Raw genomic sequence first — 25,039 nt, 5'->3', positions numbered from 1 at the left:
ATATTAAAAATGGATTTTTGCTACAAACAAAAATTAGTTATAAAAAATATAAAAATACCTTTGCTTAAAAAATAAAAGGAAACAAAACAACGTTAAAAGCACAGTGCATGAACACTGCAGACATGTGTTTTGGCGTTACAAGGAACTCCTTTTTCAATGCACAAAATGGGAGCTCGTGGATTTAAAGGCATCCGACAATAGTCAGATTTTTTTGTAAAAAGTCTTTACATGCTTTAACTCACATGTAAAGCACTGAAAAAGACGTTCCTTGTAACGGGAAGGGAGGGGGGCAAAAACACGTGTCTGCAGTGTTTCTGCATATTTGTTTTATCTGCTTTTAAGAATTATTTATGTTTGGCGGACTAAAACTATGATTGGTATACAGTGAAACCCCTCCTAACAGACACCCTTCAAAGGCCGACACCCCCTCTTATGCGGACAATTTTTAATTCCCCAGTTCCAATGAAAATAACATTATTAAACCCCTGTCCTGCGGACACCTCTCTATTGCGGACAAAAAAAATTGTCCGCATTAGAGGGATTTTATTGTTATTTGTTTTAATTCCAACTTGATTAATCATACCTTTTATTTATTTATTTTTAATTTTAAAAATAATTTTTTTATAAAATTTTTGACACAAACAAAATTGTTTATGTAATGCGTTATTAAATTTCAGCAGGAATTTAATTTTAAAAACTATTATATGGACCAGGAGGTCTATACTACTATTTCAATAAGTTCAAAATTCATCACATGTGTGTCGGTGGTTCTTAAAACATAATTGGTGCTTGGTAACTCGGCTGAGTGGTGAAAGGCCGAGTACTCGGTAACTCATCAGCCAAAGTGCTACTCGGTACGTTTCTAATTGAAACTAAAAACAAGAAAGATAGGCTCATCATTGCAGAAGGATCACACGCATATGCACAGAGGCAGACTGGGTACCCGAAAAGGCCGCAAATTAAAAACAAAAAATGCACAGGTGCATAACATCTGAAGGTGCACAGGTTTGTTCAAAGGCGAAGAAAAAAAAAAGGTGCTCGGGTTCGAAGGCGGGAAAAAAATATACTGAAGTCGCGCAGGTTTAAAGGCGCAGCTCTTATGCTAAAATGTCCTAATTTTTGTCTTAGGAAAATTACACTGAAAAAACAAGACTTTTGCTTGGGAAATAAATTTAGTAGTTACTTCTACGTGTAACAATTAAGAAAACATTCATACAGTTGGTTCTCCTTTCAGAGACATCCTTGCTAAATATATAAAAAATGCAATTTTTTCGCAATAAAAAATTGTTTTTGCAGAAAAATGAGCATGAAAGTGAAAGGTTGCAATATAGATGGGTGTGGTCTGACAATATGTCGCAAAGTGAATTTTATTGTGTACTTGAAACAAATGATTTGTATAGCATTTCATAACCGAAAGACTTTTTAAAAATGTTTTCCTGTGGGGAATTCGTGAGCACTCACGGAAGAAATATGGTCTTCATTTAAATTGCTTATTAAACAATATTTGAGATGTACAAAGTTGGTGAACAAGAACCCCTAAAAGGCAGAATTAAGATATATTTGGCTAATTAAGGGGAAAGGGGGGCTTATAATAACTTGAAATAACTATAAGTACTTACATTGAAAAGCAACCGTTTCAAATCGAAATAATTGTGTTGAGGAAAAGAAAAGGATTTATATCCTTCCCGAAAGCAGTGATTGACGACTACGAAAGCTTTTTGAACAGAAATACAAATAAAAACAGGTTCTAAGGTAAATACACCCATAGTGGCCAGTGCTTCAGTCGTGGCTATTTCAAGGTTTATATTTCAAAAATTAGGATTCCAGGTATCCCAATGGAATCACAATTTTATCAAATGTGCACTTACGATATTACCTCCTGCATGTTTAAATCCATTGGAAAACCTGGAACCCTATTTTTTTTCAAATATAAACGTTTGAAGTGGGCACTATTGAAGCAGTGGCCACTACCGATATGTTCACCTTAGTTGGATACATGTCAAATGCACTCAGCTGTGCAAAATGTAGACCAATGCAATGTAGATAAATTAAAAAGATCAGTATACATATTCTCCATTCGGAAAAAAAGAAAAAGCAAACATTTTTATTATTATTTTTATGTATTCATGAGAGTGACTGATCAAAATATTAGCTTTACTTTCAAGATTTAGAAAAAAAATTAAAAAGTTAATCTTGGCTCGTTTGTAATTAAATTCCTAAATTTTTCCAGGTAACTAAGAACACTTTTATTCTGGCCTAAACATCTTGAGATATTTATCAACCGAAAAATTTTACTTGTGTCAAAACTAGACAGTGCGTTTCACCTTTGAATTGTTATTGATGTACAAAATCTACTTTCTTCTCATCTATGAAACGTAAACATGAAGGAAAATGTAAAGGAAATCATTTATTTCCCAACAATGAAGTTTCAAAACACTCTTAATCTGATTTCAAGTTCAAAGCTTTGATTTTGACGGTTTTTTTTTTTTTTTTTTTCGTGCACAAAATCAATACTTCGAACATAAATTGCTTAAAATAAATAAGAATTGTACAAACGTCGTCGCTAAATATATTTCGCAATGTGCTTAGAAAATATGATTCAGTCCTGAATATTATTTTCTTTAATAACAAAAACAGTGTAAGCGAGCATGAAAATAAAAAAGTAACAACGCTACAGCAGAATGACAAAATGTAAACAAACAAAAAGTTACGGTTAAAACGTGTTTAAACTAACGCTAGTGTAAACGCCCGTTTCGGCTCGCGGTTTAACTTTAACACCGTTTAAAAATAAACTAGTATATCTCGGCCAGTGTAAACGGGGTATGACCCCCCTCTCATCAGCGCATGAAGGAAGGGAGGTGGCTCTCGAAATGGAGTAGCATACATTTTATACGTTTTATGGAGGTAATAACCCAACTTGGAGTCTGACATGGGGTCCACCTTGGCTCTCTGCGATCCTGGCTGTTGAGAATAAAACTTAATGAACGTTCACTTTCTTTCTTTCTTTTTTTTTTTTTTTTTTGAAACTTTTCATTGTAATTTTGAGATTTTAACATTAAATTCAAAATTTCGCGTCTTCAAAATTTAGAGAAGCCTTTTGCTAAAAATGGAACAGCAAAGAAACAACTCATCTTATTCTAATTTCCTTGTCCGCCTATCAAACTGTAAACAAATATTTCAAGTTGAGGAAATGCGTGAAAAAAAACGAGAATTAATGCAATAATTTAAAATTATTGGACAATATTCTTGCCCCATTGTTGCTGCGATTGCTTGAAACAGTTTAATCAATATGATTGGGACTTGAATTGCAAATGATTTCGTTGCATACAAAATTAAATCCCTTTTCCCGATCTTGTTTGTGACCGCAATTCTTATGTAATTTATTTGCCTTTATAACAAGTAAATTTGCGGAATCAAAATTTTCTTAAGATGGTGCGTGTTGTCTCATGTCATCATTTTTTATCACAAGATGTTTTTTTGTCGCAAAATGAACCCGTTGCTTTTTGTGGAGCAGAAGGAAAGTTTTTAGTTGCCACTACAGAACATGCTGTGAATGTACACGATCTGGACTCTCGTGGAAATATTTTTCATTCTTTCCCGACGATAGACCTTGTAAAGCAAATAACATACTGCGAATCAGGTTTGTTCTTTAAATGCAATATTTTTGCCCCATAGGTATTTATTAATTTTTTTATGTATCAGCATCCATCTATGGTCAAGCGTTGCTTGAAAACCTTTTGAGAGTGTAGAATTCTCAATACGGGATGCGCCGATATCTGGGCAATAATCGGTAATCATCTGTTTTTCTACTAAATCAGTGGGGAAATTAATTTTTTTTAGAATGAGAAACTTAGAGAATAAAGATCAATACAACACATTAAATAATGAAACCAAATGTTAAATTAACCTACTTTTACTTTGTTGATATTTATGCCTGAACTATCTACATTTTTAACCGACTTCAAAAAGGAGGCGGTTATCAGTTCATGCCGTATGTCAGTTTTTTTTTTTTTTTTTTTTTTTTTTTTTTTTTTTTTTTGTCCACTCACAACGGCATTACCTAGCTAAAAGCATTACCTAGTGAACCAATTTTGATGATTCTTTTTTTAATGGATAAGAGATGGCTGAAGTTTGGTCCCAATAATTTGTTTGACCATATTTGTTCTTTAGAAAAAAAGTTATGGGCAAAAAACAGTAAATTTCACACTATTTCCCTATAAAATGATTACATATAAAACCCGTTGTTACAAGTTTGGTGCCATACAACAGTGATATTAATAGTAATTGTAACGATAATTTTGAATGAAGGCTTCTCTGAAGCAAGCATCAAGTTTCTTCAGTGTCATTGCTCTATAGTGGGGGTAAACCTAACCTAGAATGGTAATGCAATGATTAGGATAAGCTTAGCCTTCACAATGCTACCAGATTAGGTTTGCCTCAACTATATATAGTAGTATCTTTATCGTTATCATCTATGCCAATAACAGATGATCGGGGCTAAGTAAGGAGATACAGGGTTGCATCACAAGCATCTTGTATGCTGTGAAATGCAAATTAGTTTGGGAAAACGTAATATTTAAATTTGTATAATGAAATTAACACACAAATGAATTGCAGAGAGGAACAAAGATAAATTTTTAGTGCCTATCACTAAAAGTTTAAGGCATGTTTATACACATATATATGTATATATTTTATTATGGATCATTTTTATGGAAAAAAAAGTGAAGTTTCGTGATGGTAACTTCTTACTATTTCTGAAATACATTTACACTAAAAAGAATGAAATAAAAACATTTTGAAAAAAAAAAAAAAAAGAACCAACTTCAAAAGTGCTCTAAAAAGTGAAAAATAATTTTATTATTTAAACACCATCAATAATACTTTTCAACATAATTTTTGTAGTTGGCCCAAAAACGATAGATAAAATCATTCACAGCTATAACTCAACTAACCGGGTGTAGTTTCTTCACTTCCACATACATTATGCATTGATGACAGCATATTTGAGCAACGATATAAATACATGAAATACACCGCCAGTTCAGTCATTTGTATTTCATGTACTTCTGCTTTAGCCCTGGCTATTGGGCAGTAATTTACTGAATAAACGATATAAATGTTTCGTTCCTAACTTTTGATTTTTTGAAAAAAATATGAACGAAGCATGGTTACACTGGATTTTACTTTCTGTTTTTGCGCCAACTTCAAACATTATGCTTAAAAGTATTATCGATCGTGTTTAAAGAATAAAATTATTTTTCACTTTTTAGAGCACGTTTGAAGTCAGTTCTATTTTTATTTTTTTCAAAAAAAAATTTTTTTTTTTTTGCAAGATTCAAGACAACTTTAGTCTTCCTCAACATTGGCTGTAACTTGAATATTTTTTTTTTCCTTTCATAATTTCCTAAAAATTTCCTTTTTGTGGTCTTCTAAAAAGGAACCAGTGTATCTCCTGCTAAAGCGCTATCTTTTTTTTTCACCTTTGTGAATAAAAAATAAAGGAACAAATTTACTTTAGGAGAGGAATTTAATTTATTGTTCCAATTTTGACAAAAACCACTTTAAAAAATAAAGTTACAGACTTCTAAAAATTACTCAGCACTGCTGAAGTATCACTTTTTGAAATAAAATTTTTCCAATATAACTGTTGTGTAATTTCATTATGGGTGCAAGACCTTCCTTCTCAGGACAGATTTAAAATCTGGCGAAATTTCTGAGAAAGTTTTTACTCTAATAAAAACGGAGAAGAAAAATTGAGCGTTTGAATTTGAAAATACGTTTTAATCATTATACCGTTTCATAACCACAAATTTAGATCAACATTCTCTTGATTTTATGGGCTTGTTTTGTTTACCACGTGATTTTGGAGGTGTGACTTTTAGACCCACGGCGTATAACTTTTTTTAGATAGCTGTTACTGCCAACTCACTGCATTGCAGAGTGGGGTTGCTTGCTATTCTCGCAGATTTTTTGAATTAATCTCCTTCTGTCTCTATTTAAAAGATAACAGTGTTCGTGCTCAACTATCCATAACATGGGTCCCAGGGACCCATTAATGAAATAGATTTGGGGTCCTTTGGTGGAAAAAATGAGTCCCTTAAATTTTAAACAGAAAATCTTAGTGTGTAAATGAATAATATAAAAATATTTATACTTGGGGGGGGGGGGGAGGCATGAAATAAAATAAATTGGTTATTTTTGCCCTAATTTTTTTTTTTGTGATTTTATCATTGTAAAATTATTTTCAAATAATACACTTGCAAGACTCAGTTATGTGAGAAACTATTTGGTCAGTTACAATGAGATTAACTCAAACTTTACTTTAAAAATGGGTTTTACCATAAAATATAAAACAAGTGCCTCTGATTGATCAAGCAAAAAGAACTCCCTTAACTTTTATTTTCCTGGAAATTTTTCTTAGTGAAAAAAGCAAACAGACCCCCCCCCCCCTCCTTCCCAATTATCATTGGCAATTACATAATAATAATAATAAATCGCAAGCGAATGAACCCAACGCAAAAATCGCGATCGCAAAAACGAAACATTTTCTCAAATGAGTGTGAAAATTGCTCATTTGCAATCTTAAATCAGTATATTTGACTTTATTTTGACTCGTTCAAAATATCTGTTTTGGTTTTTGTTCTATTTTTAAAATCGCGCCATTTTGAAAATGGCGCGATCGATTAATACCCGACTTTTGCAAGTCCAAATAAAAATAACCCACCAGAAAGAGATGAATTATTAGAAAAAGATCAAGGTTAAAGTGCTTTTGTATAAAATTCAAGTATTCCTAAGCGATTTTACAAGAAAAATGTAAAGTTCCGAACTCTTTGTGTTTAGCGCTATCTGGAAAATATTTGCCATTTTTTCCTCCCCTCTTTTTATTGGGGATGCAAAATGATGATTTTCAAAAGTAATTCTGGTTACATGAATACCAAATTGCAATATTTTTACTGTACAATTGTCTTGTATTAATCCTGAAGATTGCATTGAAAACCTCTCTCATTTTTAGTCTTCATTTCTTTTTTTAGGAATTTCCTCAAGACAAAAGTTGAGGGAAAGCTTATTCTTAGAATACAGTACAATGGGCTATTTGTGAACTTGCTCCCTGAGCTCTGCCCAGGAGGTCACTGTAAGCTCCAGTCTTATCAGTAAAATTCCATTGACTGGTCCACAATTGGGGTGTGTTTGAATAGCTGATAAACAGATAGGGTCATTTTAGTCCCTTTCTGTTGATTCTCCTGGTCATTTTGAAGCTTAAAAGCATTTACTAAATAGATCTTTAGCATTTTCTCCCATTTTTTTTCTGGTTCTTATCTTTTGGGTTTTCTGGGACCCCGATTTTTCGCGGAAGTTGCGTCCCTTTCCCGCGAATTTGCGTAAAAAACCCGCTATAGCGCGTAAACGCGAACCCTGAAAGTAGTCTTTCCTCTCACTATTTTCAATCATCCTTTGGCATTTTCTTATTCATTTGCGATTTTTTTTCTTCTGAAGTTTACAAGCATAAATGAAAATCATGTGCGTTCTTAAATGTCTTCAGTTTAATCTGAACTTGAGAGTGATGACGCTGACACGATACTGTTAAATGTCCACCAAAACTAGATGAATCACAGGATATATCTTTTAATCTAATCCTTGCTAGAGGGGCATTCCACGGTATTTTTGACATTTATGTAGAGTCCGTAACGTGACCTTTTCTGCCATAACTTTTTAATTTACTGTTTGATTACCATATTATTTTATTTTGATCTTTTCCTACCAACACAGCAGCTTAAATTAAAATAATTTGCAAATCAAATGGTAAATTAAAAAGTTATGGCAAAAAAGGTCACGTTACGGACTCTACATAAATGTCAAAAATACCTTGGAATGCCCCTAGAATGGAAATAGGAATGGGGAGAAGCGAAACAAGAGAAAAAAACGGCTGTACGGGCTTGTGAAAAAACGCTGCTTTTTTGCAAAAGGGATGAGTCTGCAAACTTACCTACATCTTAAAATGTTTATATCTTTGACTATTTAAGGGTGGGGGTCCCGAGGGCTCCAGAATAAAAAATCAAAAAATGCAATTTAGGCCATTTTTGAAAAGAGCTCTCCTCTGAAAGCTCGTGGAAATTTAAGTCAAAAATTATTAGGCTGTCTCTAGATATATAAAAGTGCGGGAGGAGGGGGATTGAAAAAAGAATCTGAAACTGGAGTCTTAAAACCACTAATTTAGGCAATCTTTGGTCAATTTATGAGAAAGATTTTCGGGTATTCTAATCCGCAAGATGTTGTAACTGAAGTCTTAAAACATTTAGGCTGTCTTTGGTACTGTCAAGGGGGGGGGAGGGGGGTTCTCTCTTTTAGCAAAATTTCAAAACTGGAGTCTTAAAAGCGCAATTTTAGACTATTCCTGAGTGAACATAGGAGGAGGGGTTCGGGGGTTCCCTCTCAACCCCCCCCTGAAAAAATTTCAAAGCTGCAGTATTCAGAATTCTTAAACTCTTATTTAGGCCGTCTTTGGGGGGACATAAGAAGAGGGGATTTAAAGGCTTTCTCTCTATAAGTTTTAAATTCTTAAAATTCCTTAATGTTCTCTAGGAAAAATTTAGAAACTACCATTAATACCCTAATTTAGGACATTTGTGGTGAACTTAGGCAAAGATGTTCAGGAGTTCTTTTCCAAAAAGTTTTCAAAGGTGAATAATTTAAAACACTAATTTAGGCTATATTTGAGCTCCTTAAGAGGGATGTGATTCGGGGGAAGTATTCATTTCCTCCATTTTTTTTTTTTAATTACTGAATATTAGAAAGCGTACTGTCTTAATAATGTATCTACTTCATTGAAGTGTTTTTTTTTTTATTACTAATTTTTCCACCGGCTATCTTATAAAAGAATTCTTTTCCAAATTGGAAAGTTTTTATCCCTTCCATCATCCTCTAAAATTGCATTTTTGATCTTTCAATTTCAAAATTTTGCTGAAAGAGAGTTGCTGAACTCCATCCCTTCAAAAATGCATTCAAAAAACATGTAAATGTCATGAAAAATGGTGTACTATTTTGTTTTTGAGGCTTCAATTTCAAAAAAATTTCCCCCAACCTCCTCTTTTTAATGTTTTAAAAGATTGCCTAATATTTAGATTTTTGGAATTAGCAGTTTGAAAAAAAAATCTGTAAGAGAGTCTCTGAACACCATTGTTTCCCCGAACATTACCATAATGGCTTACCATTGCATTTTTAGGACTTGCCTGAAAATTTATATATTTAATTTTCATATGAAGTGGAAAACTTTTAACACAAAGCTTAAGGGATCAAAATAATTTTTCATGTTAAAAGAATTTCATGTGTAAAGAGTTGTATTAAATTGCAATTGTCGGGACCACTGTATTACTTCACGTTAAGGTTCAAAAATATTGAAAATATCCGATATTTTGATACATCAGATCTTTTGATTATCATTATCATTTTGATATTTTGATACATAGTTCATTCAGCACAAACTTAAGTCTTCAAAATAGTAAATACATTCTCAAATCACTCTTTATTTTCTTATATTGTTATTACAATATTTAAACTTAAAACAAGGTTTCTTTCATTATTTATGTCTAATATTTCATTCAAAATTTTTATCAATTTTAATGGAGTTAATTTAGCATCAGCTGCTTTACCCATTTTCTTCTGTTAGCTACTTTTACACAGTTATATGATTCAGAAATTTAAAAATGCATAAGTCGGTGCAGTCATAAGACATTTTCTTTTTTTCTGAAGAAGTTTAATATTTAACTAGACACTTTCAATATGAATTAAATTGTTACATTACTGATAATTTTACGAATGTAAAATAAAAAAGAAATATTATATCACTTTGTTACATTAATAATGTGTTAATACATCAGTACATAAGTTTTCAGTTATTTTTAATAATAAGTGAACTAATAATAAAATATAATTTTAATAATAAATTACTGTGATTAATCTAATTTTTATATTGAAAATGCCATAGTTGAAAAAATACATACCAAAAACATCAAAATACATGATATTTTCAAAATAAGTATCAGATATATATTGTGATATATACAGTAGAAGACCATTATAACGCACACCTTTTGGGACCTGTGCTTTTACGTTATACAGGTTTTTGCATTATATAGATCGTTTCCCAAATCTTCAAACTAATATTCAAAATATATCTATATATTTGCAGTTCAGAATATGTTTTATCTACAATGAGTATTGAAGCACTTATGGTATTATTCACAAATGGATACGTTTCACAATCAAAAGAAAGTGAATTATCGTGCACTTCTGCTAGCTTCATGATTTGTATAACAGCTGCACTTTCTAGAGCAATCTGGCGTTTTTTTTTTTTTTTTTTTTTTTTGTGTGAAATCTAATTTTCTTTTTAAATCTTTAAATTAAGATGGAAAAATGAAAAACTTAATGTTTAAAAATGTAATTTGCATAAGAATTTTCAGTTTGCAAAGTGGCATAAAGTGCTTCTTTTAACTGCAAAACTTATTGGTTATGTCTAAAAAGTTGTGCGCTTTATAGAGAATTGCATTATATAGGTTGGCGTATTAAAGGTATGTATCATGATATATATCGACGAACCCTGCTTCACGTAACCAATTTTTCATATTAAGCGTTTTGGTGTTAAGCGTGCTTCACTGTACTGTAATTTTCATTGAAAATTTTTTTTTGCAGGAAATTATGTTGCAACAATTGAAAATAAAGCATCATGGCACAGAAGTCTTATCACATATGTCCGGATTTATTTCAAATGGTGGATTGATGTCAGTGGCCAAACATTGAAAGTTCGAATCGCTGGTTGTACGCCAACAAACATAAATTCACAATCTTGGAACAAGACATTTGAAATGGTTGAGTTACCCCTTGAGCAAAGTGCAATTTATATTGCTTGTTGCAATAAAACTTCAGCTCTAGCAGTAAGTTTGGGAAACATAATATCAGTGTTTGGGTATAGCACCAAGACAGATGAGGTATCAAAACAAAAATTTCATGATTTTGATCACTTTGTGGACATTAGTGTACCGATTATGGTAAAACAAGTAGAAATATATGAAAATTATTTTGCTTGCATGTCAGAAAATGCTGTGCACGTATTTAAACTTGTATCTCAACAGGATGAAAATGGCTTTAATTCCTCAGTATCCGAAACACAGAAAGATAGTAAACTCGAACTTTGTGACGATGATTGTATAGAATGGAGATTTGAGTCATGTACTTATAGTGGTGCTTATGATAAAAAATGGGAAGAACACATTCAATCAAAACTTCATTCAAGTTCATTTCCTATTAATATTAATTTTGCTTGCATAGATAAAGAAAATGAAAAGTTTTGCAATGAAGAAAGTTGTGAATTATATGGTCCTCTTCAAACTATTAGAGGTTGCACCATTGATGTAAGACTGGACTCAAAAATATTTGAGATGCTTCCTACCATTTCTTCAAATATAAATGCTGTAACTCTATTATTCAAACAGTTTGTCTCAAAAGAAAACGGTTGTTCATTAAGTGGACTTCATTTGCTACCATTTTATGTGGCAGGTAAATCTACTCTTAAGTTTTTATGTAATGAATAATTTTAGAAACACTTTTAAATGTTCATAACCTTTACTCAAAATAGTTTCAACCTACCAATCAATTTTTATCTATAGGGTTTAATTTACTTTTTGGAAAGAATTCAAAGGAGGGCTACTCGACTTTAAAGAGGATTTTCAGATTTCGATTATGATATCAGACTTTAGAGGCTTAATACTTATATTCTTGAACAAAGGAGAGCCAGAGGGAGCATAATTCAGTCTTTTAAAGTATCAAGCTTAAATGACAGTTTCGTTTTAATGGGCCACATTTTTGCAAGATTGCAGGTTACTGTTTTAAGCTATTTTTCTACTAATTAGCAAGTAGTAGAAAATGTTTATTCGATTATCATTTGCCAATTATTTAAACAAGGTATTATGTAATTTTTAGAACGTTATTATTTGGATATTTTTTGTTGATAGCACAGGTGGGGTTGGCGATCAGATGGTAAAAGACATTAATATTTTTAGATGCCACTTTTTACTTCCTTGTACATTAACAGGAAGTAATGTAATCACAAAAAGATTTGCATTCAAATTTCATCTGTTTTACTCACCTGCAAATGAAAATCAAGTACAGTAGACTCATTTTACCCAGAGGCTACATTTCACGAAAGTGCCACATTTTTCAAAATCGTGTCAAAATAGGGGTTAGATTCCAGTGATTAAAAAAATACTCTTTAGTCTTGTGATAGATAAATACATAATAAACTGAATGTGTAATTATTTTGATATGTATATGTGTCCATATGCGCACAAAGAAAACATGAATGAACCTGCTGTTCAAAACAATAATTGATTATGATAGTCTGTTGGCAGTCATTAATAATTTTTCACTGTAGTTCTTTGTAAGTCATTAACACATCCATGATTTGTCACATCACTTTCATAACAAGACCTTCCTTCTCTAACAAAATTAAAGTTTTGTTTGCCATTGTCAAGGGATGTTTCAAAACTTTCTATGTGAAGGTTAAAGGTTTTTAATTGTGTGTCATCAATGTTTGTGTCCTTGTTGGTTTCATTCTCCTTCCACTCTTCTAAAAGCTCTTATAAAGTTCTGGAATCATTAAAAACAAATATCTTCAGTGATCCAAGCTTGCTTATTAGCATGCCAAAATACTGTTCAGTGTATGCTGTCAGTGATTTCAGAAGTTTGGATTCTGGAAGAGGGGAAAGCTTTCTATGGTTTGTAATGCTGCTTGGATGTAAAATCAAAACTTGTCAGCATAAAACAAAATATAGATCTTAAATCTTAAACCACATGTAATCAAATCTGTCTAAAATAAACCCACATAAAATGAGAGTCTACTGTAGTCAATATTGCACGTCCACAGCCACATTTGGCCATTGCCAAGTCAATTATCACAAGTTTTCACTTTAAGTCTATGTGCGTGCCCTTTTTGGCTACATTCATATGTTCAAAAAGACATACTTTGCATGTTTTAGGGACAGATCGGTGTTCTATACAGACTAAAATTATAAATTGACCACTACTTGGTGGTATATCCCCAAGATTTTGGTCACCAAACAAAACTGGTTGACAACAAAAATGACATTTTGAATTTGGGGTCAGTTAGGCTAAGTTTAGTGAGATATCCATTGAATCGATGTTGAAATTGTCAATATTTGAATTATGAATAGCTAAAAGGCTATTCTGTAATAGTTTGCAAAAAATATGTAAGATGCAGTGACGTGCGGTCCGCCCAAGCAAACCAAGCAGAGCTTGGGCACTCCAAAAATTATTTTCATTTCTCATTTGCATGCTCATAATTGACAGGAAGCATGAATTATAAGATATTTCTTATCTTGACTTTCACTGAAAATAAGGAAAAAAAACATTTATTATTCGCTCAAACGACGATTCCCGGGGAAAATGTATCCCCAGGCAAGGAAATTGAAATCTGCACTGAAGCCCATCCACCACAAGAAATGAAGGGGTGTTGCCATGACAACACAGTGATGCCATCGATCCTATCCAATGAAAAGAGACCGTTGTTGGCGCTTCTTCAAATTCAAAACCAAACAAGCAGTTCTTCGCATGGGGAAGTAGAGTTTGCCAGATTGGCTTTTTTCTAGAAATTTGGCATTTTTTGAAATCGGCTGAATTGAAAAAAAATTGTCTGTCTTCCTGGCTTTTTTTTTTTTTTTTTTTTTTGATTCCGATTAATTTTCAACAATTTTCATAAAAGATTAAGTTTTTTAGCCAGACATGTGTTTAAAGTATATTTTAGGCCTTTTTTAAAAATTTATTTTGTCTTTTTTAACCATGCTTCAGCTTGCTGTTGTCATTTTGATGACGAATGTTTTTGTATTCACGATGGTAATAGAAAATAGCTTTCGGTCGCTGGAGTATTTATTGTTCCAAGATGGTCGATAGTTGTTCTCCATCGCATAATAAAGATCTTTGATCTGAATATGCTAATACTTTAGAAGGGTTTCCCACCCCCATAAGTGGTGGTGCAAAAACCACCTTTCTAATGAGAAATAAGTCCTTTAAAGCACTACGGCGCTAAAAATTTCCATGTCGGAATCAGCAACATATAGCCCCCTCCCCCCCTGCCGTTGTACTCATTTTAGCTATTAGTATTATAAATACAGCCCTAAAATATACTCTTATAAAAAAACCACTCACCCAACATGTTTTTCGATTCTGTGATGGAAGATTTTGCTGCTGGAATGAAGAATGATAACTCATTTCAAAATGAACTATTAAATTAAATGCAGTATTTGTTTCTAAAAACTCTAAACTTGGTGGTATTTTAGTAGCATTATATAGCACTGCATATTTTGGACCCCAGTTTCAGTCATTATTTGTTTTCTTAACGCAAGGCCGTATCCAGAGGGGGGGGCCTGACGGACCCCCCCCCCCCCCCCCGAAACCCGAAATGTTTTGTACCGTAAAACAGAAGAAGGTTTTTTTTTTCTTTTTTTTTTAAATTCCTAATGTCAGAAAAGGAAAATAACAAATTTTTTTTTAATTCTTAATTTTGCTACTATTCAAAATTTATAATATTTTGAAGAAATACAGAAAAAGCAGTTCTAGTTCTCATTAGCTGCAAGGCACACTTGAAATTTAGACCTTTAATTAGGACTTCCTGCTCTCTTTCCCAATTCAATTCATGGCAGTCCAGGGTCAAGGCAGGCCCTTTGTCAGTTTGATAGACTTCTCAGGTCTACCAAACTGACTTCTGTGCACTTCCTCCTCCAGGGGCGTGCACAGAAATTTTGGGGCTGTCACAAATGTCTTTTTTGGGCCCCCTCCATATTGTTTACCCATATTTTCAACCCTAGGTTTAAAATATTGGGCCCCATTTAAGCTCGGGCCCGGGCCAACAGGTGTCCCTTCTCCCCTCTGTGCACGACCCCGCTCTCCTCCCCCTATAACTCTTATTAAACTTACGCTGTACTGATTTCGAGCAGAGGACTTCCCAAAGGCTGGGCCCCTAGTTTCCGATTAGGCGAGTATCTTGTTACCAAGATGTGCCAAATTCAGCTCCTTGATACATCCTGAGTAAAAAATGCAAAAATCACGATTCTCGCGCTTTTGTAGCATAATTTTCAAGATCATTTTTGTGACTGATATGTTTCTTGTCTTGCATTTATTTAATGTCGAATTCAGTATCATGGAAGTTCTTTTGTTATTGCTTGTTTTTTTTTCTTACTTCTACTGCATACTGTTAATACCTTAAGTATGAGAAAAAAATAACACTTACTCTAATCTCTTTCATTTTCTGCACTACTTGTGATTGAAAAAAAGTTTGTTTCGAGAAATATTTCGTTGCATTTATTTTTAACTTAAAACGGGTGTGTCCAACAGAGTTATAATCATTTTGTAAGACTGTTCAATCAACTTCTGAAAATTGTAAATAAAGAGCTTCAAATAATTTCAACTGTTCGAGAGTCTTGGAAAATTATTTTAAGTTTTTGAAATTCCTTGAAAAGTTCTTCAATTTTGTATCTTATCAAGAAAATAAAGTATGAATTGTCCAAATGGCCAGAATATTACTCTTCCATTCTTATTTTTTGAATGTCTACACCATTTCTTTTAAACTGTTTTGTACAATTTTCGTACTGTAGGGCATTTAATGAAAAAAAAATGGGGGTAGGGGAGTGATCAAAAACAAACTTCACTAAAAGCGATATGAGCAGATGGCTGGGTGCTTCTCTTTTCTCCTCTCTCGTTTTTCCTCTCTGTCCATTAAGTTCCATGATTTGTCATGCAAGCAATTTTTATTTTGTTTGATCTTGATTTGCAAAAGAATGTATAACTTTTAAAAGACTTTGTTTGCCTATTTTTTTTTCATATTTTTGTAGTCTCAATTACCTAATATAAGGCCTCAAAATACAGATTTTTTTTTCAAAAATTTCTCGGGGGAACAACCCCCGGACCCACTGAAATTATGGATGTTCTACATCCGACTTAAAGGGACACTCTCCTGTTATCCTTACCACTACAATGTGAATAAGAAAAATAATAAGAAATTAAAATAATAACAGTCCAAACAGTGGAATCATTAAAAATCGAGACAAAAAGTCTTCTATGTTAACATTTTTATGCGTTTGGTGTGTCTATATATACTATATGTGTGTGTGTGTGTTAGGGCAATGTGCTAATCCGGGCCCCTCCCGAAAAAATTTCTGGATACGGCCTTGTCTTAACATGTTGTTAACATGCGTTTCTAAAGTAGTTTCAAATTAAAGTTTTGTGCAATACATATTTGTTTCGGCTGCATAAAAAATGTTCCATTTAACATGACAGTAGAATTAATACGCTTTACTTAGAGAACACAGATATACTACAAGCATATTGTAAAGTATAAGTAATAATATGAAGACATTTGGATACTACATCTGCTTGGGCGGGCCACCGCACTTGCCTGGAAGGAAGTTAAAGTGTTCTTTTGATTACTTAATTGCACTATTATATTATTTTTCTTCGTGCATGCTCCATGTAATTTTTGCACAATTTTTGATTCTGGACTTATTTGAAGTTCCAGTCTCTATGTTTACCATGATTTTATGTGTGTGGGAATGAGTCTGTAAAATTATACATTTAAGAAATATTACTTCTAATGTGCGTACATGAATACACATGCCCATTTTTTTGAGTTATCAAAAAAACATCAAATATTCGATAGTCATACAAGGACATTATGGGGAGTCCACATCATTTTTTTTTAATTCGCCATGTGGTAAGTGTTGGCCGCTAATCATGATTTTTGTTTGTGTGATACATGTATATTAATGCTTTTTCTATCTTAGCAATGATTTTCATAAATATATTTTTTAGAAACATCTCCAGATAACTTTGCTGATCCTTTAAATATGGCTGCTTCACAGTCTGAAAAGTCTTCATTTTCCAATCCATGGCTAGGTCTTCTGCCTGTATCTTCCTCTTCTGTCAGAACTATTGGCTGCTTTTTTTCAACCCCTCAGGAAGGTTTTTTATATGACATCACAAATAGAACACAATTTGTTAGCTCATATGTCTATACCTCAATGTTGAAAGGAATTGCAATTGAATCTTCATTGCTGCATGCATTGACTGATACTGGGCTGGAGACTTATACTGTTCATCTTCCACACTCTGTTTTAAGCCAGGTGGAAAAGCTAGATGGTGTAAAAAATGTAAGTAGCTTTATTATAAAGTAAAACTGTAAAGCATATTAAGCCAAAAAAAAAAAAAAAAGGGTTTGAGATCATTGATAACAGTATTGAAGGGATAAACCTACTTAATATGTTTGATGTTAATTTTTTAGAAACCTTTTTAGCAATATTCCAGGTAATGAACTGTTTCTTACTGTTGCTAAACCATAACTGTTAATGATTCCCTCATTTTTAATGAGGAACTTTTTCTTAATCCTTTCAAATTTTATATCTTCAATGATTTTTTTTTTTTTTTTTTCAAAAATGGTAATTTATGTTTCTTACAAATTAACTGTATTGCAATGGGAGCTAATTAGCAAGCCTAGATTAGCAAACCCTTTTTTGTTACACTATGAAAGAAAGTTTTCTATTGAAAATCATGTTTATACGCCTCTTTGTTGCAGAAACATTGATTGACTTATTATGTATTAGTTTTTGAAACTGTTTTTGAACTTAGTAAGAAAACCACTACTCCTTAATACTAAAAAAAGACTCGTTTTAATCAGTTTGTTTTTATTTTTTGGATATTAATATTGAAATTGATTCCTATTATCATACTACAATTTATGATAAAAGGCATGAATTCCAATTCAGTGTGAAAAGCCTTCAAGATTTTTCTTAATACCTTAGTTAAAGAGCTTTTATTGTTATTACTGTTTCTCAAGCTATCGGATTTAAAGGAATTTGTAACAGTCATAGCTTTCAATCATTAAATTTCACTGCTTAAAAACAAGCTTATTGATAATAATTTTCCTAGTAACCTTGTTAAAAACATTGGCTTAAGTATCACCTTTAGTAAACATTTTGCTTCACTTGAATCATTTAACTTTTGAAGCTTATGAAATAATGGACATTTTTTACTAGATCTAATATTTATGTCTTGCTACAGTGCAACATAAAATTTTTTTTAACTTTAGCTTCAGATTTGGAGCCTTTGACCCATGCCCCATGTGCCTATGCCTAAATTGTGCCCAAGCAAAATATTCTGAGAACTTTACAAATTTAAGTTTCAAGGTATAAAATTTATAAAATTCTTTTTCCTAGTGAGTAGTTTCAAAAGTATTTCAGGGAGGGCACGGCTCCTTCTCAGCCCACTCCTTAAACATGCTCTTGTGTTCAGAAACATATTATGTTATGAATATGATTTTCAAAACATTGTATTAAACAATCTGCTAACTTCATCATTGCCAGAATTGTGCACATATTTTAACCATATTTCTTTCTTCAAAACTTTTCTTTGAATTTTTAAAATTCACTTGCAATATCATTTTAAGGTTTTCAAACTTGCTTTTATTTTTTCAGATATTACCGAGTTTTGATGAAACAGTGTGTCTTTTGGGTTTACGTCCCTTTTTAGGAGTTGATCATTTGTCAATGTCCGAAAATCATTTGATCCTTATATCTTCCTTGGAGGATTCCGTTGCTAACAATGTGTAAGCGTGAACTTCTATGATTTAAGCTTATCATACGAGTTAAATATTTTAATTCATAACTTGAACTGTTTAAATTGCTTCCAGTACTTAAAGCCAAAAAATGATTCAAGGGACTTTCTAACCTCTTTGTTCAGTGGTGATTATTTTGATGAAAATTTTATGTTTAAAACACGAATAGAATACTAACTGAAATAAATTCTTTCATTAACTACAGTGGCTCCCAAAAGTCTTCGTACACCTACGACTTTCAACGAAATAGGCCCCAAATCATTGGTTAGAATTAATATTTTGGAATAGGTATTTAATTTTAAGATCTATGACCAATTTTTAACAAAACTGCCTGAAAAGTTTTTAAAAAATATTAAAACTTAATTTTTTTTAAATCAAAAACCGAAAAGTGCCGGAAATTTTATCTCACAAAAGTCTTCGTACACTTTATAAAATGTCTATATATTACTGAATAATCTAACTTTTGATTAAGTTATTAATTAGTAGAATATCATGCAGTATTAATAACTCGTTTTAAACGTCTGGGAAAAGATTTCATTCTTTTTCTTTCTTTTTTTAGCGTAATTTCTGAGTAAGTGTTCTACTACACTTCCAGTATTACTATTTCTAGCTCTATTTTCGTTTTAAAGCCCTATTTTCGTAATGTAGCCTCCAGATATCTCTAAATACGTTACATTAAGTTACAATCTGGAGATTGAGGGAGTATTTTCTAAACTTTAGGACAATTTTCGAGGCACTAGACGCAAACGTTGGAAACCGTGTGCTTCTTATCGTTAGTTTGATAAAAAACAAAGTTGTTTCCAATAACCAAATTTTTGGCTAAAAGTTCAAAATTGGTTTTTAAAATATTTAAAGGAACAGCATGATTCATTATTTCATCAAAAAATTACAAACTACCAAGCCCTGATGCTGATATGCACCCTCATACTAAAACACCTTCACCGTCCTGATTAACTGATCCAACTAAGTTCTTAAGATTAAGTTCCAAATTTTTTCTTCTACTTACAGTTATACAACAATTTAACCAAAAATGTTGAATTAATTTTTATCTGTAAGTAAGACATGATTCTAAACTGTTTTTAGCTTATTTATCATTGATTTTGGGACGAAAAGCGTAAGCTGTTTTTCGCTACGACCAAGAAAATTTCTGCGGGAAGAGGTCCCATTTAATCCAGCTAATCAAAGAACTTGGCGAACAATTTTAGGTGAAAATTAAATGCAAAATGTTTCATTTAACTCTGCAGAAAATTTTACAGTGCTCAAATGTGTATTTTTCATAAATTTTTTAACTTTAAATCTACAATCACATTTTGTCAACTTTGCCGGTTGACCTTTTCTTACCTTGTTTTCGGTCCCATTCCTTTCTTGAAAGCATTTTATCAAGCACTTTACGATACAAACAAATAAATTAACTAATTTCGAGACATTTCAAACCAATTTACCACTACTGTGGGAAAAAAATTCAAATTTTGAATGGCGTTTGCGGTTTTTTACGAATACCAGCCATTTTACAGTAATAAGCAATATATTAAGGAATAAATAAACAAAAAATTAAAGCCAAATGACTTATAACGGTCAACACAATGCAAAAATATTAATAAAACGGCATATGATAATTTTAATCATGAATTTATTCGAAAATATTTGAGTGTACGATGACTTTTGTGGCATGTTATTTCTCTGTCTCTTCATTTTCTGACCCATTTCAAAAAGAAGATCCGTCAATAGTTTAAAAAAAACCAATGGATTATATTTAGAATGACATAGGAATGATTTGAAAAAATATTGGACTTTATATTCGAATTCAGTTTTGAGTTATTTTGGTTTTACTAAAAAATTTCAAAGTGTACGAACACTTTTGGGAGTCACTGTATGTCAGTCTGTGAACAAATATTTATTTCATGTAAGAATTAATAAATGAATCTTCATATTTCTTCTGTATTTTCATACTAAAAAACAAATTTACCAAAAAAGAAATGAACTCCTAAACTATCAGGGATTATGTTTCAGATGAATATACAACTGAAACAAAATAGTTGAAATGAAAAAAGCAGTTGCTGTTGCTTATATTGTCCAGTTTTACAAAATGTTGATCATAAAATAAAAGGAAATAACATAAAGCTCAATTAAAAGCACACCATATAAAAGAGTGGCCTAATAGATATTAAAGTTGATGTATAAAATAGATATTGTAAACTGTTTACTAAAGATTTATGAAATTAGGCCTCAACACGTGTACCATTTTAAAGTACAAGGTCTGCATAAAAAGTTATGAGACTGATCTGTGTTTTAAGAATTTATAACAGATATTAATACTCACAGTTAAAATTCTTTAAAATAAGACCCTTGGCCTAGCACACACTTATCCCAGCAAGTCTTGTAAGCTTTGGAGGCTGCTTTGTAGTCTGCTTCCAGAAAATCCTTTAAAAGTCTTGTACCAGCGCCTTCATGACCTCCAGAGCTCCATGGTGATGCCCTTTTAGTGATGATTCCATCTTCGGGAATAGAAAGAAGTCAACTGGAGCTAAATAGTGGCTGTAGGCGGGCTGGGGTAGCATAGAGATACCATTATTGACCAGGAAGTCTTCGAGAATGAATCAGGTGTTTCTAGCATTTCTCAAGTCTTCAGCGATGATGCTGTTAACTGTCATTTTATCAAATCCAACTTCATCTGCTATCGATCTCACACTTAACCAGCAGTCCAAATTTAGCACAACACCCCCACGTTCCACATTTGCGTACGACGTACGTTCTGCTGGTTGACGGATAGCCTGTTTGAGATTCATCCTCGACGCTCTCCCGGCCACCTTTGAAACACTTGTGCCACAGAAACACATGCGCCTTCAACAGACAATTATCTCTGAGGCCGATTTACCAAATCCCGCACAAAACTTAATCAGGTAATGCTGCTCAAATGTTATATGCATTTTGGAGCTGGAACAGATGTTTGCAACAGAGGTCCACTGTAATGACGATGCTGTCTGAACAAAGACTCACAGGCAACTGCAACCCGGAGTGAGTCCCAACAGTAACCCCCACCACCGAGCTAATCAGTTTTTGCGCACTTGAGAGGCACAGTCGCATCAGGAAAAAATGAATCTCATTACTTTTTATACAGACCCTGTATGATTGTAAATCTTAATGGGGGAAAAAAAAGGTTTTCATGATGATTACCATTACAGTCTTTTATGTGCACGGTAATAATATCAAAAAGTTTCTGGAAGTTGTTTCAACTTGGAACTACGCTCTCATTACAAATAGATGTCATCAGGATCATCATTTTGAATTTTCACGTGGGTAAATGGTGTAAACTCAATATCAATTTTGGCGGGAAACAAAACAAAAAAAAAATAATAATAATAATAATGATAATCAAATCTAAGGGGCAATCTAATCCCCTCCTGGCCTGGATGTCACCAAAAATATTGTGCAGCCCCTTGGCTTTGATTAAAATGTGTACTGAAAAGCAAAAAATATATTTTCTCTTCTTATTTTAAATTGAAAAGACTAAAAACATTAATTGTCATTTAAAAAAAGTAAACTGCTACTTATAAAATATTTGAAAATGTTCCTTTTCCTTTATTTGTATATATGGTTTCATGGGGCATTGATTACAAAGTGGGAATTTCTCTTTCTTTAATTTACCAAAGCAAAACACATCACTTTGCCTTAGCTCCTCTATCTTAGACCAATTACTTTAGAAGTTATCCGTTTTTATTTGGTGCCACTGTTTTGCTTGAGAAAAAATAGAATAACCACTGAGAACAAAATATTTTCTCATGCTATCTGCTTTTATTGTAAGTGCTTATCAAAGCGATGATTCAGCTAAATTAAATAGTGGACCTCAAATGGCTGGTCACATTAAGCTTCACTAAGTTCAGCATTACAGTATAACTTCAATTTGACGATTTTCTCAATTTAATGATACATTTCACTGGTCTGGATTTGACTGCATTGAATGTCTATGCTCCTCAATTTAACAATATCCTTGATTCAACAATACCTTTTTCCAGTCCCTTGCCAATTATTAAATCAGGGTGATGCTGTATTTTAAAAATTATTTTTAAATGTCATAGTTTTAGCTGTCAAGCATTTGTTTTGAATAAATACATACAAAAAGATAAAATAAATGATATCACTTACATTTATTTATATTTAAAATTGTTCCTTTTTAGCGTTGAAAATGCAAATTCTTCTACTTTGTACTCACTCAGGAAACCTTCTGTTGTGCAAGTTTTTAGTGATTTGGTAAATATTTACTCATTATTATTATTATTATTTGTGTAATATTTTTTTTCCCTCTTTTTCAACATTCATTCTTATACAAAGCAATCATTCTCACTTTAAAGGTCTGTTTGAGTTGTATCATGTTTGCTGATTTATAATGATTTATTACAAAATCTATAGCACACATTTGCAGTGAAAAGTGCATACATGTGTTCCAGAGTGCGACGAACCCTTTGAGAGAAATTGGAACTGTAGTAGAAAGAGATATTTTTCTTGCAAAATATTTGATGAGACTGTTTGAAAAATTCATGTTTTCAAAATTAATGCCCTTTTTAATCTTATCTTCTATAGCAACAATGTTCTATGCAAAAGCTATGTGCCACTGATCTAAATAACAGACAGTAGTGCATATGTATCTTTTAAAAAATACAAGGTATTACTTAAAATAATAATTATGAACTAAATTCAGAAAGTTTCGTTTCTAACATATTTAATGTTTTACTGTCTTACACATTTTTAAAATAAGTGTATGAAATGGACATTTTGCTCATTACAATTAATGCCTCTATGGAGTGGGAGAAAAATGCAATTTTTATATGGATGCCATATGTATATAAATATTTTCCTCCCGAACTTAGGCTTTAAAAAAGCATTTCTTCCTTTTTACTGCTTTGTTTTACCAAAACGCTCATAGAATTAATTCAATAATCGTTTTTTCTCCCCTTTTCTGATTATGTGTTAGTAAGAGCAAGTATAAAACGCTAAATTTGTGAAAAGGTTCCCAACTTCACAATATTCAGATAATTTGTAGTCATTTTATATTCATAGAATCAATTGATATTTTTTGAAAAACTTTCATTGTGAATTATTTATTTTAGTAAAATTTTATTAAGTGCTGTAAATGGTTGGTTTTAACATTTATTCATTTTCAGCTAGAAGTTGCGGAAAGTAATAAATCTTCAAGTCCAGCAACTTACTACCATTTGCTTAGTGAAGCACATATGATTTTAAGAATTGAAATTTTTATGCACAAAACTAAGACGAAAGAGATTGAATCTCTTTACAGGAAATCTTGTTTATTATTAGCAGATTATTTTTGCTGGTAAGTATCCTCAACTTGTAATGTATTAATATATTTATTCTGGGTTTAAACTACATTAAATTGCTCTGTGGATTAGAGTTAGTTAAAACATCAATAGAAATTCTCATGATAAAACACAAATCTTACGTTAGTGTTATTATTGTTTACCATGCAAATTCAGTTGTGTCTTTAGGTTTAATGTTTGGATGCAATGAGCATAAAAAAAATTTAAAGTGTTGTATACCTTGGTCACCATCAACGGCATCAACCGAGACAATTTTGCCATGTGGGACATCTTTGCCTGTTTTTAAAAATCATGCTATTTGGCACTTTGCTAAGTTCCGTAACCAGCTAACAGATGCAATATTGTTTTCATTGCGCAAAGATATGCTACTCAAACTAGCTGGCTTGCTAAAATATTTTGATTTGGGACAAGTTTTTATTTCTTTTTATTGTCACAACAAGAGATTAAGTTTTCAGTGAAGAATGTACATGGTGTTAAAAAAGTTGTGCACTAATAAGTCATTTAAAACCCGATTAAAGGTTTTTGTTTCATTCTTTTTCAATTTTGATCCTTATTTCATTATGTTTTATCCCCTATTGATACAATAGTAGCTAAAAAGACATGCAAGTAACGCAGGTGCCATGCTCAGATATTTTGAGACTCGTCACAACTGACTTTTACTGGCCCCTTAAATATTGTTTACTCCTATTTTCCTACATATATTTCACCCCTGGGGCCCCATTCAGGCTCGGACCCGAACCAACGGGTGTCCCTTCTCCTACCTCCCCCCTGTACTCGCCCCTAAAGTGACACTAACATTGAAAACTGAAAATGGCTTCTATGAAAGAAGCTCTCTATGGGTTGAGGCTCAATCACCCAGAACCTTTTCTTTTCAGCACGTATTACCAATTCTAATATGGCAGTTTGAAATATGATTGAAGATTAATTTTGGCTGTACTAGTAGGGGAGAGTGGTAATGAATGAGCCATGGGGATGAATGGACCACTAACAAAATATGAAAAAGTATTCGCATAAAATTATTTTTGATGCCACT

General features: G+C 32.4%; 1 protein-coding gene across 1 annotated transcript in view; it reads left to right on the top strand.

The window, feature by feature from the left end:
• The first annotated feature begins 3,134 nt into the window (after positions 1–3,134).
• The window catches only part of LOC129233412 (BLOC-2 complex member HPS3-like), a 47,045-nt gene continuing 25,140 nt past the window's right edge, over positions 3,135–25,039 (top strand). The window contains exons 1-6 of the mRNA XM_054867442.1: positions 3,135–3,640; positions 10,690–11,553; positions 16,876–17,213; positions 18,534–18,664; positions 22,849–22,921; positions 23,833–24,002. Of these exons, the coding sequence (XP_054723417.1) occupies positions 3,430–3,640; positions 10,690–11,553; positions 16,876–17,213; positions 18,534–18,664; positions 22,849–22,921; positions 23,833–24,002 (1,787 nt within the window). The 5' untranslated portion in view covers positions 3,135–3,429. The remainder of the gene's footprint in view (positions 3,641–10,689; positions 11,554–16,875; positions 17,214–18,533; positions 18,665–22,848; positions 22,922–23,832; positions 24,003–25,039) is intronic.

This window comes from Uloborus diversus, unplaced genomic scaffold (assembly GCF_026930045.1).
Source record: "Uloborus diversus isolate 005 unplaced genomic scaffold, Udiv.v.3.1 scaffold_393, whole genome shotgun sequence".
Lineage (NCBI taxonomy): Eukaryota > Metazoa > Arthropoda > Arachnida > Araneae > Uloboridae > Uloborus > Uloborus diversus.
Note: the sequence above shows the minus strand (reverse complement) of the source record. Positions and strands in the feature narration are given on the sequence as shown.